Genomic DNA, 17,239 nt, shown 5'->3' on the forward strand with positions numbered 1-17,239 from the left:
TAGCGTTTTGATGAGAGAATTCTTTTGAGATGGGTGGTGGTGGGAATCCGGTTTCAGGTAGGAATCTGTGTGGGTGGCTTTCCTGTAGACAGAATGCCCCAAGGATCCGTCAAGCCTCCTCTTAAACAGAATATCCAAGAATGGTAGTTTACCGTCTTTCTCCACTTCCATGGTGAATCTGATAGATGGGTGTCTAGAATTGATGTGGTCCAAGAAGTGGTTCAATGCTGGGAGGCCATGTGGCCAGATGACGAAAGTGTCATCCACATATCTCTTCCACAGGGAAGGACGCAGGGTGGATGTCTGGATGGCGTCTGATTCAAACTTTTCCATGAAAATGTTGGCTATAACTGGTGACAAGGGGGAGCCCATAGGGGTACCCTCATTCTGTTTGTAGAAGGTGCCATTCCAGGTAAAATAGGTGTTGGTGAGGCAATGCCTAACCAGCGCAGGTACATCAGAATTCAATCCCTGTTGGACTAAGTCCTCAATTATTGTTAGGGTGTCCGGTACTGGGACTTTGGTAAACAAAGATACTACATCAAAGCTGACGAGAATGTCATCAGGAGATAGTACCATGTCCTTAACCATAGAGACTAATTGGGTTGAGTTGAGTACTGCCGAAGAGGTCTTGCCTGTGAAGGGGAGCAGAGTATCTGATAGAAAACGGGCTAGTTTGTACGTCGGAGAGTTTATCGTCGACACGATGGGTCGTAGCGGGGTGCCTTCTTTATGGATTTTAGGAAGACCATAGAGTCTGGGAGGTCTTGCCGCCGATGGTTTTAGAGAGGGACGTTTGCTTGGTTCGATTAGGGAAGTCGAACTCATGATGATACTGTTGGTTTTTGTCGTTAGGCTTTTAGTGGGATCGTTTTTAATTTTGGAGTAACTCCCATCATTAAGAAGGTCCAGGATTTTGTTGTTGTATGAATCTTTATCCATGATGACCGTGGCATTGCCCTTGTCTGCCGAGAGGATGACTATATCATCTCTCTTTTTTAAATTCGCGAGTTCAGAGCGTTCGTTTTTGCTGATGTTACTAGTGGGTTTCTTAGCATTCTTGAGAATAGTAGCTATTTCAGCTCTTGCTACATCAGCATGGATGTGTCCTATGCCTCTGAGGGCTACATCAATCTGAGAAATCATATCCTCTACTGGTATATATTTAGGGGTGACGGCGAAATTTAGTCCTTTGGCCAGTACCGTTTTTAGATTGTCAGAGATTGGAATGTTACTCTGATTAATCACGGTCTTGTTAACATCCAGCTTTGCGATGTGTGGCTCTGGTTTCTTTTTAGATAGGAGGTTGAATTTAGAAATCAGGTTAGCTTTGCATTTGGCTGACATTGAGTCAGCAGAAGCAGAAGTCATGTTATCAACGTGGTTCCAATCAGAAGGTGACATTTTTTGTGTTAACATTAGATGTGTTTGTAAGAGAGTCTTGTCTAAATTATCGAGTTCAGATCGGAGTAACCTTATTCTCTCCGAGATTAGTGATAGGCTAGCTTTAAATAAGATCTGTTTGGAGTTCGGTGAGGACACAGCAGCGGATGTGAGTGTGAAAGCGATGGGTATTACCTTGTTATCGCGGCATCTCTTGAGGAAGGCCAGCGTCTCGAGATTAAAAGAAATTAAAAACGATCCCACTAAAAGCCTAACGACAAAAACCAACAGTATCATCATGAGTTCGACTTCCCTAATCGAACCAAGCAAACGTCCCTCTCTAAAACCATCGGCGGCAAGACCTCCCAGACTCTATGGTCTTCCTAAAATCCATAAAGAAGGCACCCCGCTACGACCCATCGTGTCGACGATAAACTCTCCGACGTACAAACTAGCCCGTTTTCTATCAGATACTCTGCTCCCCTTCACAGGCAAGACCTCTTCGGCAGTACTCAACTCAACCCAATTAGTCTCTATGGTTAAGGACATGGTACTATCTCCTGATGACATTCTCGTCAGCTTTGATGTAGTATCTTTGTTTACCAAAGTCCCAGTACCGGACACCCTAACAATAATTGAGGACTTAGTCCAACAGGGATTGAATTCTGATGTACCTGCGCTGGTTAGGCATTGCCTCACCAACACCTATTTTACCTGGAATGGCACCTTCTACAAACAGAATGAGGGTACCCCTATGGGCTCCCCCTTGTCACCAGTTATAGCCAACATTTTCATGGAAAAGTTTGAATCAGACGCCATCCAGACATCCACCCTGCGTCCTTCCCTGTGGAAGAGATATGTGGATGACACTTTCGTCATCTGGCCACATGGCCTCCCAGCATTGAACCACTTCTTGGACCACATCAATTCTAGACACCCATCTATCAGATTCACCATGGAAGTGGAGAAAGACGGTAAACTACCATTCTTGGATATTCTGTTTAAGAGGAGGCTTGACGGATCCTTGGGACATTCTGTCTACAGGAAAGCCCCCCACACAGATTCCTACCTGAAACCGGATTCCCACCACCACCCATCTCAAAAGAATTCTCTCATCAAAACGCTATACCACAGAGCCCATGGCATTTCTGACCAACACCACCTGACTGATGAATTAAGACATGTACATCGGGCCCTCAGGATGAACGGATACTCTGACCGTACTATCCGCCAAGCTGTCTCTCCCACCACACAGAAACAACCACATGAAACTCCGACCAAAACTATCACGTTACCATACATAGCAGGCGTGACCAAAAAGATCTCCAAAATTCTAAACAAACATAAGATCCAAGTCCGATTCAGCACAGTGCATAAAATCCGTGATCTGATTCCATCTGTGAAGGATGTCGTTCCTGACTTACAGTATCCTGGAGTCTACAAATTGAGTTGCATTTGTGGTGATTGCTACATTGGAGAAACAAAACGTCATGTTGCTGATCGTGTCCGCGAGCACAAGTCAGATCTGAAACACGGCAGAACTGATTCTTCGGCCGTTGCCGATCATTGCTACAACTCGGCGGGCTCTCATGATATTGTCTTTTCCGAGACCAAGGTTCTCTGCAAGCCTCCTGGCTACCATCAAAGGTTTGTACACGAAGCCATACAAATATACAAACACAGACATAATTTCAACCGTGATGATGGGTACAAACTCAGTAATCACTGGAAAGATGTTATTAACCACGCAAAAAAGACTTAATTACACTTTTTGGACCATCTTATCTGACAGGCACTATTTTAATTTACTTCACCGAGTGTTAACATCCCCAGTTATTTTTAACAGTACTCTCTTCATTTTTCAGCCTGCATTGGTATAAACATGGGCATTTTCGTTCCTTTGTTCTATCATGTGTATCAGACCTCCCCTCCCCCCTTTCTGCCCATTGTGTTGGCGTGCGCAGCAGCCGCGTCCAAGCCGTCGCCAAATGTTTTGTTGGCTCCCTCCCCCTCCCACCCCCCTCCCTCCCGATACGTTCCATTCATTGGCTACCACATTCTGATGAACTCCCCCCCCCCTCTCCTCCCCCCCTTCAACTTGCTTATAAGGGATTACATCTTGAATCATTGCTTCACTTGATGCAGCTAATCTGGCTGTGACGGTCCCACCTGATGACGGAGACTTGTGTTGCCTCCGAAACGTCGTGAATTTTATTTTTATTTTCGTTTTGTTTTATTTTACTTTCATTACTTTTAATGTTTTACCTACGTGACTTTACCGAAAAAACCTGAGAATAGGGAGGTTAAGCTCGTCCAAGGTTTAAACCATGGTGGGTTTTACTCCCCAACATACAACCGGTTAGTGCTCAACTAAATAACTCATTGATTACGTTTTGTTTTATGTTACCCAGCCACCCGAGTTCGATTCCTGCTCATGGCCCAACGCCAGTGTGACGATTATCCGAAATCGGTCCTGGGCCTCAAACTCAAATGAGTACCCGGTGCGGTGTGTGAACATTACCCCTGGGGGAGACAACGGCGGCTGGGTGTGGTGTCGCTAACAGCACTTGCCCCAACCGTAATGTACGGATCGCTTCAGTGGAGGTTTCTTTCAGAGGCGTCGTGCTGTCGACGACAAAGCTCGGTCCAAACCCGCGTGGTTTCGTGTTCGGTTTTTGTTGGTGGTTTGGAGGAGTGTTGTGGAGCGAAGTGATGCGTTGTTAATCCTTGTTAAAATGTTGCCAAACTTAGACATCGATCTGCTGTGGTAAATAAATACATTGAATAAACGTGGGATAAATCACGAAGCGTGTTTTATTTTTGAGAAAACGTTTATTTCCAAAAGTGTGTTTAATACAGAATCATTTCCCCTCAGAAAGTGGCGGTCAATTTTAATTCGTGATCAATTAATGGAATTATTACACCAAAACATGTAAAAAGGAACATTTACTCACTGAAGAGACACGGAAGCTGTGCAAACCTACAACTGTTTATCCTTATCCGACGTTAATCCTTACATTTGTAAGGGTCGCTGTGCGTGCAACATTGTTGGTGATAACCGCCATCGCGTACTGAATAGAGGCAGACCTCGGCTTAGCACTCAAGACGCGTTGTTCCTGGAGAAGTGAGTACTCAACGACTAGGTGCTAGTACCATCGTATATATGGGGATGCATTCTCGACAGCGTTATTTCTTTCATATGAGCAGTGGCGGCTCGTCAATAGAGGGCGCAGGGGCGCCGCCCCCATCAAGATTCAAGAATATACATATACAAAAATTATATAAAAATACATAAATAAAATATTTTTTTCATACGATGTGCCGGCTGGTAGTAAGAAAAGCATCAGCATTTAATAAAAACTGCCTATAATCGGTCAACTATTTTCTATGTTTTTTAATGTGTTTCATGCGGGGCGCCGGACAAATGGATGTCTATGTGAGACTTTAAATTTTCGGACAGCATGTGACCTGAAGCTGGTCTCTAATTGGTTTCTTAAAGATTCTCCTCGGGGCGCAAGTCGTTGCGTCCCTGGCCAATCAGAATTGGATACATGTTATTTTATCCAATCTGATTGGTTCTCGTCACCTGTCATTCAAATTTACGCTCTGGGCCACTACTGCGAGTGCGCAGCGACACCACTTCGACACTTGCTAGGCTGATCAAATTTTTTGTGTAAACAATGGCAGCAGTTCATCCAAATTCTGTAATTTATTTACAAAAAAACCCTTTCACAAGGCTTTCGCTGGAAGAAATAAAAAAGATAAAGGATCTCGGACCGGACCAACCCGATTTACAAATCCAGCAGCAGGCCAGTGACAGAGGACGAAGCTACACACGAAGCTTCACCCGCGCTTGTTATGATAAACGGAGGTGGCTGGCTGGATGTGATGTTAGCAATTCTCTTTTTTGTTTTCCCTGTCTTTTATTTCAAAGTGTCGGCACTGAAGTTTTGTGGACAACGACGGGGGTAAGAGACCTCAAACATCTCTCTGACAAATGCAAACGTCATGAAAGTAGCCGCAGCCATATTGATAATAGCATGAAACTAACGTTTTTATGTTCAAGTAGGAAACATGCTTTTTGGTACTTTGGTCTGAAATGTATATAAAAGATAAACATTTATGTTCAAGTAGGAAACATGCTTTTTGGTACTTTGGTATGAAATGTATATAAAAGAGAAACATTTATGTTCAAGTAGGAAACATGCTTTTTGGTACTTCTTTTGGTCTGAAATGTAAATAAAGATCATCAAAATTTATATTCAAGTATTCAAAATGGTTTTTGGTACTGCTTTATATTTATTTGCCCCCCTCAATAAAATAAAAAAAATGCGCCCCCCCAAAAATAAATATCACCAGCCGCCACTGCATATGAGCAATATATGAGGATAAACAGTTATCAGCCTCCCACTCCCAGCCCCACTCCCCCCCCCCCCCCCCGGCATTTTGCCGTGCTTGCCCTTTAAAGCCTATTTTTTCTGCTCGTCCTCTAAACGTTCTCGCAGCACTCCCCTACCCCACACTCCCCCTCTCTAGCTCTCCCCCCTTGCTCCCCCCCCCTCTCTTGCCTATATAGCCTCTTGTTACAGCAGCCCTTTTGCCCACTTCAGCAATTGTTCTTGCTGTGGTTGTCCCACCTGACGACGGACGCTTGTGTTGCGCCCGAAACGTCGTGATTTAATTTATTTAATTTTATACCTACATGACTTTACCAAAAGAACCAAAGAGTATGGATCCCTGCAGTCATGAAAACTTCAAATATAGATTCAATATGAGGGTTTCATTGGGGTATAGGTAATAGTGACGATAATAATACAGATGGTAAACATTGTTTCACAGATATAAAAACAAAATGTATAATAACATCGGTATTATGTACTGTACTCTTGAGTTCATTCTACTATACTCCTGCAATGCAGAGGTGGGAGACGAGGTTGGAGCTGATGCGATCGCAATCCGGGTGTTAGTGATGCCCTCAGTCTATATTTCTGCAGTGAGGTTCCTTTCACGTGGACCTTGAGACTCTATCCTGGTCTCGTGAGTTCTTACCTGGCTAAACGTACGGTAATAACATGGAACAATATATATAGACAGTAGACTTGATTATCTGATTTGCGGCTTAACCACGCACCTGAGATTTTGACATAAATTAATAACGCATGAATTGTCTCTTAAGCCAAATTTAATAATCTAAAGACAGTTATACATTGTTATTCTTGTTAATTACAAGTCATGTGCTTGAACCGAGTAAATATGTGCCCCGGTTAATCCGAAATCCACGTGATCGCCTCTTTAGTACAGTAGTTGCATATCTTTACAACAGTGGGTGGAGTTTGATTGATACAAATTTGGAGGCCAAAAATCGGAGGACCCAGAGAACAATCCACACGCCCACGGGGACAACATTTACGATCCAAATATACAGCAGGCGTTATGAGTGGGATTGCACCAACGACCTCCTGCATACCAGGTGAGGTAGTTAATATCTCACCAACTGCTTGATATTACCTACGTACTGCGTGAAAAAAACCCCAACGTACTGAGCAAATTAAAACCCTACTACTACCAAGCAAAATCTAAAAATAAACAAATTAAGAAATGATAAAAAAAAACGAAAAAGCACACACAACCAAAAATGTATCACAATAAACTCCGTAAAACAATATCTATATTTTACCAGCTAAGGCCCACTGAGCTATATAACTAATTTTGAAAAGCGACCTAGCTATCACATGTGATAGCGCAACGAAGTCACTTATCATCACGTGGGAATTTATGGTAGCCAAATAATCAAAACGCGCGTTTCTAATTGTGGAGGGGAAAAAACGAAGCGCCCGTGGAAAAATCCACGCAGCCACGGGGAGAATGTGCATCTCACCACCATGTCTTGCATAAGTGTAATAAAGGACTCGATCACTGGGTCTGTCTTCGTTGTCCTTTATTTGGGTTCTTACACTTGTCCCACACGGCCCCCGCTCAGAGCCCCTCCGCTTGGCAACTCCACAGCTGCCTTCGCTCCCTTAGCCTCCTCGCTCCTGCAGCTCCGCTGCAGATCCCCTGTGCAGTCCTCCGGCTGCCCTCACTGCAGCTCCACCGCTGCTCCTCGTTCCCCCGTGCTCGGTCACTGCTGGCCGACGGTGCCGAGTCTTACTCTGCGTGTGTGGCGATCTCGCCACTCTCCAACCTCCGCCCTGCGTGGCCTCACTCTAACTCTATCTCCCACACTCTCCCGTCTCTTCCGGTATCTCTCCCTTAAGACCTCACCCCTCTCTCACACGTGACCTAACTCCTCCCCCCCATGATGTCATATCCGCGAAGCCGTTTACGCCCGCATTACACCACCCTCCCCCGTAGGTGAAAATCCAGCCGACCTCGGCTGAACAATAACGAGACAAGTAATGCGAGCGAACACAACCATCACACATTCAAGGACAACGAAGCATACAATAAATATAACAACAACAACAAAACACAACATTAAAATTCAACGAAATGTAAGGGACTTTGAGCGCGTTCGGGTCGCCGGTCCGTCCCGGACGGGCGGCGGCCCTCCTGCAGACCGAGAACGTGACGGGGTTTTAGGAGCGACAGGATTAAGTCCTCCTGTCGCTATTGGAGGCCCGTCAACGTCCCGGTCCCGTGTCCCTGAAGGCCCAGCGTCGAGGGTGCGTCGCGATCGTGTCTGCGACGGGGTCAGAAGGGCGGCGGGGCTCGGAGTCCCCGCAGCCGTGGTAGGCACACCCCGAGCAGAGTCTCCTGTCTCCAGCAATGTCACGGCCGGCTTGTCTGTAAAGGGCACGACAGGCGCTCTTGCAAGGTCAACAGGCACAGGCAAGGATGAGTCGGCAGCCACAGACCCCGGCAAGGCAACATCAGGAGATGACGCATCGTTACGAGGGGCCACATATGGTTTCAAGCGCGACGTGTGAACGAACCAACGCCGAGATCCAAACCGAACACGCGCGGACTGTTGGTTGGGAACCTCAATGAGGCGAACCGGCCCTTGCCATGGTTTGTGTAATTTAGGAGAGGTACCTGGCCGCACCTGCGGGCAATGGAGCCAGGCCATGTCCCCCACCTTCCAGGGGCACTCCCCCTTTGAGCGTCGAGCACACCGCTCGTTCCGGGCCTGGGCTTTGGCAGTAGCCATGCGGGCCCCTTCCCGCGCCTCAGCAACCCGGCGAACGGTATCCTGAATGTAATCAGGAAGAGGCTTAGCAGGTCCCCTCACTCCAGTTCCCAACTGCACATCCATAGGCGGCACGTTTTCGCGACCGTACATAAGGAAAAACGGCGAATATCCTGTAGCCGCATGCGGCGTCATTCGGTATGCCGAAAGTACCCCAGGGATATGCAAATCCCAATCCGATTGTTTTTCACTCACGGTGTGACACAACATGGCGGACAAAGTCCGATTTAGCCGTTCGACCATACCATCCGTTTGTGGGTGGTAGGGAGATGTCCGTATCTTTTTAGTTCCAAGAGCCGCACACACCTCCCCCAACAATTTAGAAGAAAAATTCCGGCCTTGGTCTGTGAGGAGCCTCTCCGGCGCCCCCTTGTCCATAACGTACCCAAATAGAAAAGCGTCTGTGATAGACGCCGCTGACTGGTCAGGCAAAGGCCAGGCCATCGGCCAGCGGGAGAGGTACTCCACCCCAACTAGCAAGTATTTATTACCCTTAGCGGATGGCGGGAAGGGTCCCAAAATGTCCAACGCCACCAATTCGTTAACTCTAGACACCTGAATAGACTGTATGGGCGGCACATATGGTTGTTTCGGTGGTTTCCGCCGGGCACAATCGGGACACGCGCGAACGTGACCGACGACATTCGTTGTCATGCCGTGCCAAAAATAGTCTCGCTGCAGCGTCAATAGGGTCTTCTGCACCCCCAGATGTAAAAGCGTGTCCCCATGCAGAGTCCTAATCAATTCGTACCGCGAGGATGCCGGTACAACCAGACGCCAGCGTTCCTGTAACCCTTCCCTCCACATCAGCAGACCATCGCGGAGAGCGGTTTCCGGCATACCCCCCGTACCCAGTCCCCCACTCTTCTTCGCAGTCCGATTACGTAACGAGACCAATGAACCATCCAACATTTGTTCCCGAATCCACATAGCCCTTGGAAGATTCAGACACGTCGACCGCCAACGCAACAGGCTGAGGGGGTTGCTGAATCGGCGCACATCTATGCGTCCCAGACGCGCACGCGCAAGGGGATCGCTACGGCAACCTAGAAAGCGCGTCCGCATTCGCGTGACGCACCCCCTTCCGATGGTGAATTTGGAAGGAAAATTCTTGCAGCGTGTCCAACCACCGCGCCAACTGGCCGGATGGTTGGTCCATCTTGAGAGCATACTGCAAGGCCGCATGATCCATGCGTACAATAAACGAACGACCGTAGAGATACGGTCGAAATTGGCGGAGAAAGAAAAGAATAGCCAAAAGTTCCCTGCGTGTGATGCAGTAGCGAGTTTCTGCGGGAGACAAAACCTGGCTACCATACGCCACCACGCGTTCCACACTACCTTTTGACTGAGACAACACGGCCCCAATGCCCGTGTCACTCGCGTCCGTATCCAGAATGAAGGGGTGATCGAAATCAGGATAATCCAACGTCGCTGCCGTAGCCAGTCGATCGCGCAGGCCCTGAAAGGCCGCCTCTTCCGGCGGTCCCCAAGCAAATTTCCTTCCTTTACCCGTAAGGAGGTGCAAGGGCCTCGCGATCGTCGCAAAATCCGGAACAAACCTCCGATATGAGGCAAACCCCAAAAACCGACGTACATCCCCCACCGTGGCCGGGGTTGGCCAGTCACGGACGCATGCTGTCTTGTCCGGATCCGTGGCCACCCCGTCCGCACTTACGATATGGCCCAAATAGCGCACGGACCGTTGCAGTAGGTGACATTTCTTAGGCTTAAATTTCAAATTTGCGGAACGCATCCTGGCAAACACCACCTCCAACCGCAGTAAATGCTCATCAAATGTGCGGCTGAAGACGATAATATCATCTAAATATATCAGACATGTCTCCCACTGCAACCCCGTTAACACCAACTCCATCAACCTTTGAAATGTGGCAGGGGCAGCATTCAACCCCATTGGAAGACAATTAAATTGGAATAACCCCTGCGGCGTACGGAAAGCAGTCTTCTCCCGCGAGGGCTCGTCAAGAGGAAGCTGCCAGAATCCCGAAGAGAGATCTAGTGTTGAAAAGAACTTCGCCCCCGACAAGGCATCGAGGGAGTCGTCCATACGCGGCAGGGGGTACGCATCTGCCACAGACACTTTATTCAATTTTCGAAAGTCGACACAAAATCGCAATTTGCCATCCTTCTTTTTAACCAAAACAACAGGCGCACCCCATGGGCTGTTAGATGGAGATATTATGTCCGCAGCCAACATGTCATCCACTGCCCCTCGAACCTGATCTCGCTCCGCCGGACTCATCCGATGCGAGTTTAGCCGAATAGGGGCAGCGTCCCCTGTGTCAATATGATGGTAAAGCAACGAGGTGCGTCCCAAGTCCAAATCGTCGGAGCTAAACACATCAGAATAACTCAATAATAATTTACGAAGCGCACAACGTTGTTCACCGGAAAGGGAAGAATTTTCCCCACACAATTCGGCGATCCAGCGATTATCTGCGGCACCAGGACCTGAAACACCACCAACCATAACCTGGCTGCCCAGATGATCTTGTGCCATAAACGCCGTAGTGGCATGTGCCACAACCGTACCAGCCGGCACACACACATTTTCGGTACTTGCATTAAGCACCTGCAGAAACGGCTGCTGGTCTGGCCGGACAACAGTTTGCGCCCCAACGAGCGCCTCTCCGCCCGTTATAGTGGCGGACGGCGACAACAAAACCCCAATTGCACCCTGACGACCAGGTACAGGCTTCCGATATCGCAAGGGGATAAGCATCTGTGAGCCAGGTGGAATATCAACAGACACCTCGGACAACGCCTGCACCTGAGCGACCGGAGCAGGTCGCCCCCAGGGCGACGGTAGAAATGTAATTTTTCGCCCACCCGGTAATTCAATGCAGTTTTGATTAATTCGAATTAGAATGGGCATCTTGGCCAGGAAGTCAGTTCCCAACAAGCAAGGACTTCGAAATTAACACAATTCCCGAGGCCGACACTCCCCCGATAGATATTTTAGCGTCCACCTGGCCCACAATGCCCATGCTACCCCCGTTGGCAGCGACGCAGGAATCGTAAACCGGACGCACGGCCTCAGGTGGGATGTCCAACAGATGGAAAATTACATCCGATATAATGGTCGCGGACGCCCCGGAATCCACTAAAATATGCACGTCCACCCCTTGTATAGAACCAGGTACAGTGGACGAACCAGTAGCGGCCGCGACGACCCGCCGCGCCAATTTACGCCACTGCGTTACCGAGCGACGTGGCCCAATCGATGGCCTCCCCCCGTTATTAACAACACCCGGATCGCACGACAACGGTGATGAGTGAGGTGTCAAGCCTTGCCGGGTGTCTGGTGCGCACCGACTTGCCTGTCCTGGAGGATCCTTCCGTGGCACGTCTGCTGTCGAGGCCTCCTGCTGGGGCGGACCCGGGACACGGGCCCAGCAGTCCCTGGCGTAATGGCCTTTACGGCCGCAGCGGAAGCAGTCGATGTCGTTGCGCCGCGCCGCAGGCCCCCCGTCCCGACGCTCCCGTGGCGGTGGCGCAGATCGCGGCCCCGGCCTACTGCGGGTCGACCACTGAGCAGAGGCGGCCGTCAGCTCCTGCGGGCCCCCCCCCATCAGGAACGTACACCGCCTTCTTGGGATCCCAACCCGCGGCACCTCCCTCGACGATGGGCCCCCCCGTCCACGCCGTGACTTGCTTCCAACGGCGCAGGTTGAACTGGGCATCAAGACATTTAGCGGCCGCCCGGGATGTGAGCTTTTCGTGGCCACACACTGGCATAGGAATCCCCAGATCCCGGGACAGCTCGAGCATCTTACCCAAGATGAGAGGTTCGAGCAGGTCAGGCTCCGTCTCCGGGTATGCAGCCATGGCCAACTCCAATACCGCACCCCTGTATGCCACCGGCGACTCCTCGGGTGCTCGCTGACGTTGAACAAACCGGCGATGAGCATCATCCGGTGGCTCATATGCATCTGCCATTTCACCGACTCGTCATCGAGAAGAGTCGGTAAAACCTCCAATGCCTCAGCGTCCGTCCACCTTGCTGAGCGTACCGCCGCCAAAAATCTGCAGGCGAAAGCACTCCAATCGCCCCCAATGGAGAATTCTTTAACGGTCGTGAGATGACGACTGCGACTCCTTGTTGCACCGTCCTCAGCCGATGACTCACCAGGCGGCATATTCAAAATGGCGTCGCATCGCAACGTGTTCAAGATGGCGGCCCCTCGCCGCGGAGAGCACAAGATGGCGGCTTCCCGCCGTTCTTCTCCTGCCACGCCCAAGATGGCGTCTTCTTGCCGTGTAGCCGATGGCGCCGACAGCGGAGGCAAGGCAGCAACCTGCGGACCTCCATCGGCTCTCCCCAACGCCGTCCTCGGCGTGACGAGCTCGCACAATTGCGCGAGCACGATTTTCAGCGTCTCCAGCTGCGCCGCCATCTGCCTCCATCGCCAATCCGCGTCCTCTGGTGCAGACGGGTCCACCGACGCGGTGACATCTTGGACTCCCGGACCCGTACTCGTTTCCGCACGGATCTCCTCTTCCATCGCAAGCAAGTCCACCGCTTGAGGAAGGTCGTCGTCGTCGGATGAAGATGCAGATGATGGCGCATGAATCGTCTTTTTTCTGAGCTGTTTTGACATGCCGTTTCACTTCTGACACCAATGTAATAAAGGACTCGATCACTGGGTATGTCTTCGTTGTCCTTTATTTGGGTTCTTACACTTGTCCCACACGGCCCCCGCTCAGAGCCCCTCCACTTGGCAACTCCACAGCTGCCTTCGCTCCCGTAGCCTCCTCGCTCCTGCAGCTCCGCTGCAGATCCCCTGTGCAGTCCTCCGGCTGCCCTCACTGCAGCTCCACCGCTGCTCCTCGTTCCCCCGTGCTCGGTCACCGCTGGCCGACGGTGCCGAGTCTTACTCTGCGTGTGTGGCGATCTCGCCACTCTCCAACCGCCGCCCTGCGTGGCCTCACTCTAACTCTATCTCCCACACTCTCCCGTCTCTTCCGGTATCTCTCCTTTAAGACCTCACCCCTCTCTCACACGTGACCTAACTCCTCCCCCCCATGACGTCATATCCGCGAAGCCGTTTACACCCGCATTACACAAGGAAGCAATAACGAGGTGCGGTTGGCATCAGTGACTTGGCGGGGATGATCTCAATCTCACAAAGTCTGCATGAGACTGCTTACCAACCCAACATAACTAACAGTGTAACTTTCCAAGCATGCCGCGACCCAACAGAGTTACCCATGCAAAGTTCCCTTGATGTTTACTCTGCATCGTTAGATTGAATGAACACAAGAATAATGCTACTGCTGCTGTTGTCGCTGCAAAGTCGGTTTGGACCGCCTGGCGATTTGTGTCAGGTTGAGTCTTCGACAAACGTCCACACGACAATGTCACTGGCAGGCGTGATGGCTCAAACAATCTGTTTCCACGACCACAGGCAACAACCTTCCATCTGCACGAGTGTTCCAGGTCTCTGTTCCTGCTCGCTGTGAGCCAAACCCGGGTTTTTTAAAATCCTTTATATTAAGTTCACTTGCTTGCTTGCGCGCTTACGACCGTGCAAATCTTTCGGTCGTTTTTTAACCCACTTCCCGTGATCCAATCGAGCTGACATTTTGCACACAGACTCGTTGTGCGTGACAATTTCTTTTCGTGAAATTTTTTTTTAAAAATGTTACACTTTTTAGGTAAAATTTTTTTATATTTAATTACCAATTGCTTAATGGTGGCAGGCAATCATCTGACCCATAGGTGGCAGCCATCTCAAGCCAGAGGACGAGAGGACTCTAGCCGCCCGTTTCAAAGACCAATGTGGGCTGGGTTGTGGCCCATTGAACACGCATATAAAGGATTTATAGTGAAAAACTTTGTTTTTACGGGTTAATTTTTTATATTCACATTCATTCACCGAACCGAATTTATATTTACATCGAGCGCCTTCACTCAAAGCGTTGATATACAGTCGTCTCTCGGGTTAACGTTTTCAATCTGTTCCACGAAAACTACTGTTAACGGAATAACTGTTCATCGAATTAACTTATGAGCTGAAAAATAGAAGAAGAAAAAACCACTGCGTCTGCTAGAGCTGTTTCTACTTCCAAAACAAAGAACGTAATGTGAACAAATCCAGTCGAGGTCTAAACGCTCATAAATGGGTGTCACTGATTGGCTGAGAGCATGGCTCAATCCCACTTGCGAGCGCTCGGATTGGCCGAAATTGGTGCCCGCGTGCAAAACGTAAACATACCATTACATTAAAATTTGTAACGTTAGTGAAAGCCATGGGGGTCCTATGGGAGGCGAAACGTTAACCGAAAAACCTAATCGAGGAACTACTGTAGTTTACAAATCAATTACAGAAAGGAATGATGTATTTGACAGCGGGCATGCTACAAGGATTTAGCAATGAGCGACAGCGAAAGAGGGGTACTTGGGGATCACAAAAGGGGTATAGGGGAGGGATGGAAAGGAGTGGAGGGGCGTGGGGAGTGAAGAAGATGAAGAGAATGAGCGATGGAGAAGCGGAGAGCCTATAAAGAGAGGAACGGAAGGGGGTTAACAATGGGGTCTCTGCTGAATGTACAGGGGAAGTTTACTTGAGTGGAGCGGTGCAAGGAGGGAGAATGACTACAAATAGAATTGAGAGACAGAGAAGATTGGGAACAAACAGGGCAAGAGGGGGGACACGGAAGGAGACGGGAGCGGCAACGGGGTAAATAAAGATGCCCTTGCAAGTGGCAAAGGTGCCCCGAGTGCTCTCTGTAAAGATCCCCCTCTCGTACCCAAACTAGTGCAGTCACGTACGGTTTAGTGTCAACTCTTTGGCACGCACCAAAAGGGTGTTTACGAGTCCAATTCGAACCTCAGCACGGAGGTTCCCCCCTCACCTGCGTCTCAACAGCATCACGAACAACACCACGCAGGTCGCCCGATACAGGCCGCAGGCAGGGCCCATGGAGTTGGGGGGGGGGGTGAACCTCTCTCAGCTCAGCTCAGTAGAGAGGTCATCACCGATGGCATCGAGGGTGCGCTTCACGGCACGCTCGATGTCCCCCGCGTATCTGAGCAGGTTCATGTCACGCGTAAGCTCAGCATGGCTTGGGAAGTCCCAATCCTTCCGCCAGCGCTTGTAGTGCTGCACCGTCGCCTGCGAGTCCGGCACCCGCCTGAGACCGTGGCCCGGCCTTAGCGCCAGCACGCGGTGCACGTCGTGGAACTCGATGCCACGGGGCTGCAGCAGCACCTTGGAGGCCACGTCGCCGGGTGGGTACGTCACCTTGTCCACGTGGCCCAAGATGTCGGTGCCATGCACCCGGAGGCCCGAGCTCGAGACCCGCGTCGCCGTCTCTGCCACCGGGAAGTTGTGCATGCGGAAGTAGTAGGCAGACGCACCGTGCTTCGACAGGGCCTCCATCATTTTGGGCCAGTTGGGCCACTCCCTGGGGATGATGATCTCATCCAGGTCATGCATGGCCAAGTAACGCGCCCGGTACATGTTCCTGTACAGGCAGTCGTTCAGGGTGGCGATCTGCCCATAGTAGTGCAGGTCACCCGGGTTCGCATTGATGTCCCAGCCAGTGGACGGTTTCAGGAAGTCGGTGATTGGCCACTGCTGCACGTCCATGAAGCCCGAGCGTGCGTAGTGGCGCAGCAGCGCGTCCACCTGTGGGCTCACGCTCGTGTTGTAGACGGTGACAAAGCCGGCGCCCAACAGGCGGTACAACTCCATACTCTGCACGAGGAGCAGCGCATCGCTGAAGCCGCCGAAGAGGGTGGGGAGGCAGACCCCGAAGTGGTGCCGAGGTGGGGAGGGCTCCCGGTTCTGCACCGGCATCAGCACCGAGGAGAAGATGGAGGAAGGAGATGAGGCGCCACCTTCCACGTCCATCACCAACGCCACGTGGCTCGGGAGGGCCTCCCCCTTGGGCACGCGGCACAGGAAGTTGAAGACTGCGAACTCAAATTTGTAATGGTTGCTCAGCATTTTTGGTGTGGCGGCCACGGAGAGGGCGCGCCTGGGCTCGGCATCACCGTAGAACATCCTGCAGCTCGCCTTCCCAAATGACCACCACCACCACCGCGGCCACCGCCACGGCCACGACCACTGCCATGGCCACAGCCACGGCGGGCCACGGGGAGCGAGGGCGAAGACACGGAGGAGGGGCTGCCCATCGCCGCGCGTGTCCAGATACGCCGAGAAGGCGAGGACGCGCGATGTGCCCACCTTGTGCAGCCGCACGTCAGCTCGAGCGTGCCGCCCCATGGGGGCAGGGCTGAGGAGGCCACGGGGTGGCGGGGTCAAGGAGGCCATGTGGGGGCGGGGCAGAATCAGTGGGGGGGCGGAGCCGAGGATCAGCACCACCAGGACGGCCATGGCCAGAACAAGCAGCAATACGGGGAACAGCATCCTCTTGTGGCCATGGAGCATGCGCATGGTGACCAGCTTGGTCATTGCGATCCCGAGTTTTAGTTTTCTCGCAGTGCGTTGCATCGGGCGGCGGTTTGCAGGACTGCCGTCTGTTGTGTTTCGCAAAAGACAACACAGCAATTACTGCCATTCTCATCATCGTCATCATAATGCCTTCATATAAATACAAAGTGTAGATATATTTTATAGGGCTAATAGGGGTATTCTCTGGGTCAAACACTGGTGAGACAAGGCCATAAAAAAGTCT

The 17,239-nt window shown here is 50.7% G+C and overlaps 2 protein-coding genes across 6 annotated transcripts in view; one reads left to right on the top strand and one right to left on the bottom strand.

Annotated features, from left to right (window-relative positions):
- Positions 1–4,186, top strand: part of LOC144737962 (uncharacterized) — a 23,771-nt gene extending 19,585 nt beyond the window's left edge. Inside the window, exon 5 of the mRNA XM_078620875.1 lies at positions 3,686–4,186. The gene's annotated coding sequence lies outside the window, so the exon portion shown is untranslated. The remainder of the gene's footprint in view (positions 1–3,685) is intronic.
- The window catches only part of LOC144737961 (uncharacterized), a 41,482-nt gene continuing 28,422 nt past the window's right edge, over positions 4,180–17,239 (bottom strand). For all 5 annotated transcript variants that reach the window (XM_078620873.1, XM_078620870.1, XM_078620872.1 and 2 more), the window contains one exon: positions 4,180–17,081. In XM_078620873.1, the coding sequence (XP_078476999.1) occupies positions 15,547–17,081 (1,535 nt within the window). In that variant the 3' untranslated portion in view covers positions 4,180–15,546. The remainder of the gene's footprint in view (positions 17,082–17,239) is intronic.

This window comes from Lampetra planeri, chromosome 76, assembly GCF_965212315.1.
Source record: "Lampetra planeri chromosome 76, kcLamPlan1.2.h2, whole genome shotgun sequence".
NCBI classification, from domain to species: Eukaryota; Metazoa; Chordata; class Hyperoartia; order Petromyzontiformes; family Petromyzontidae; genus Lampetra; species Lampetra planeri.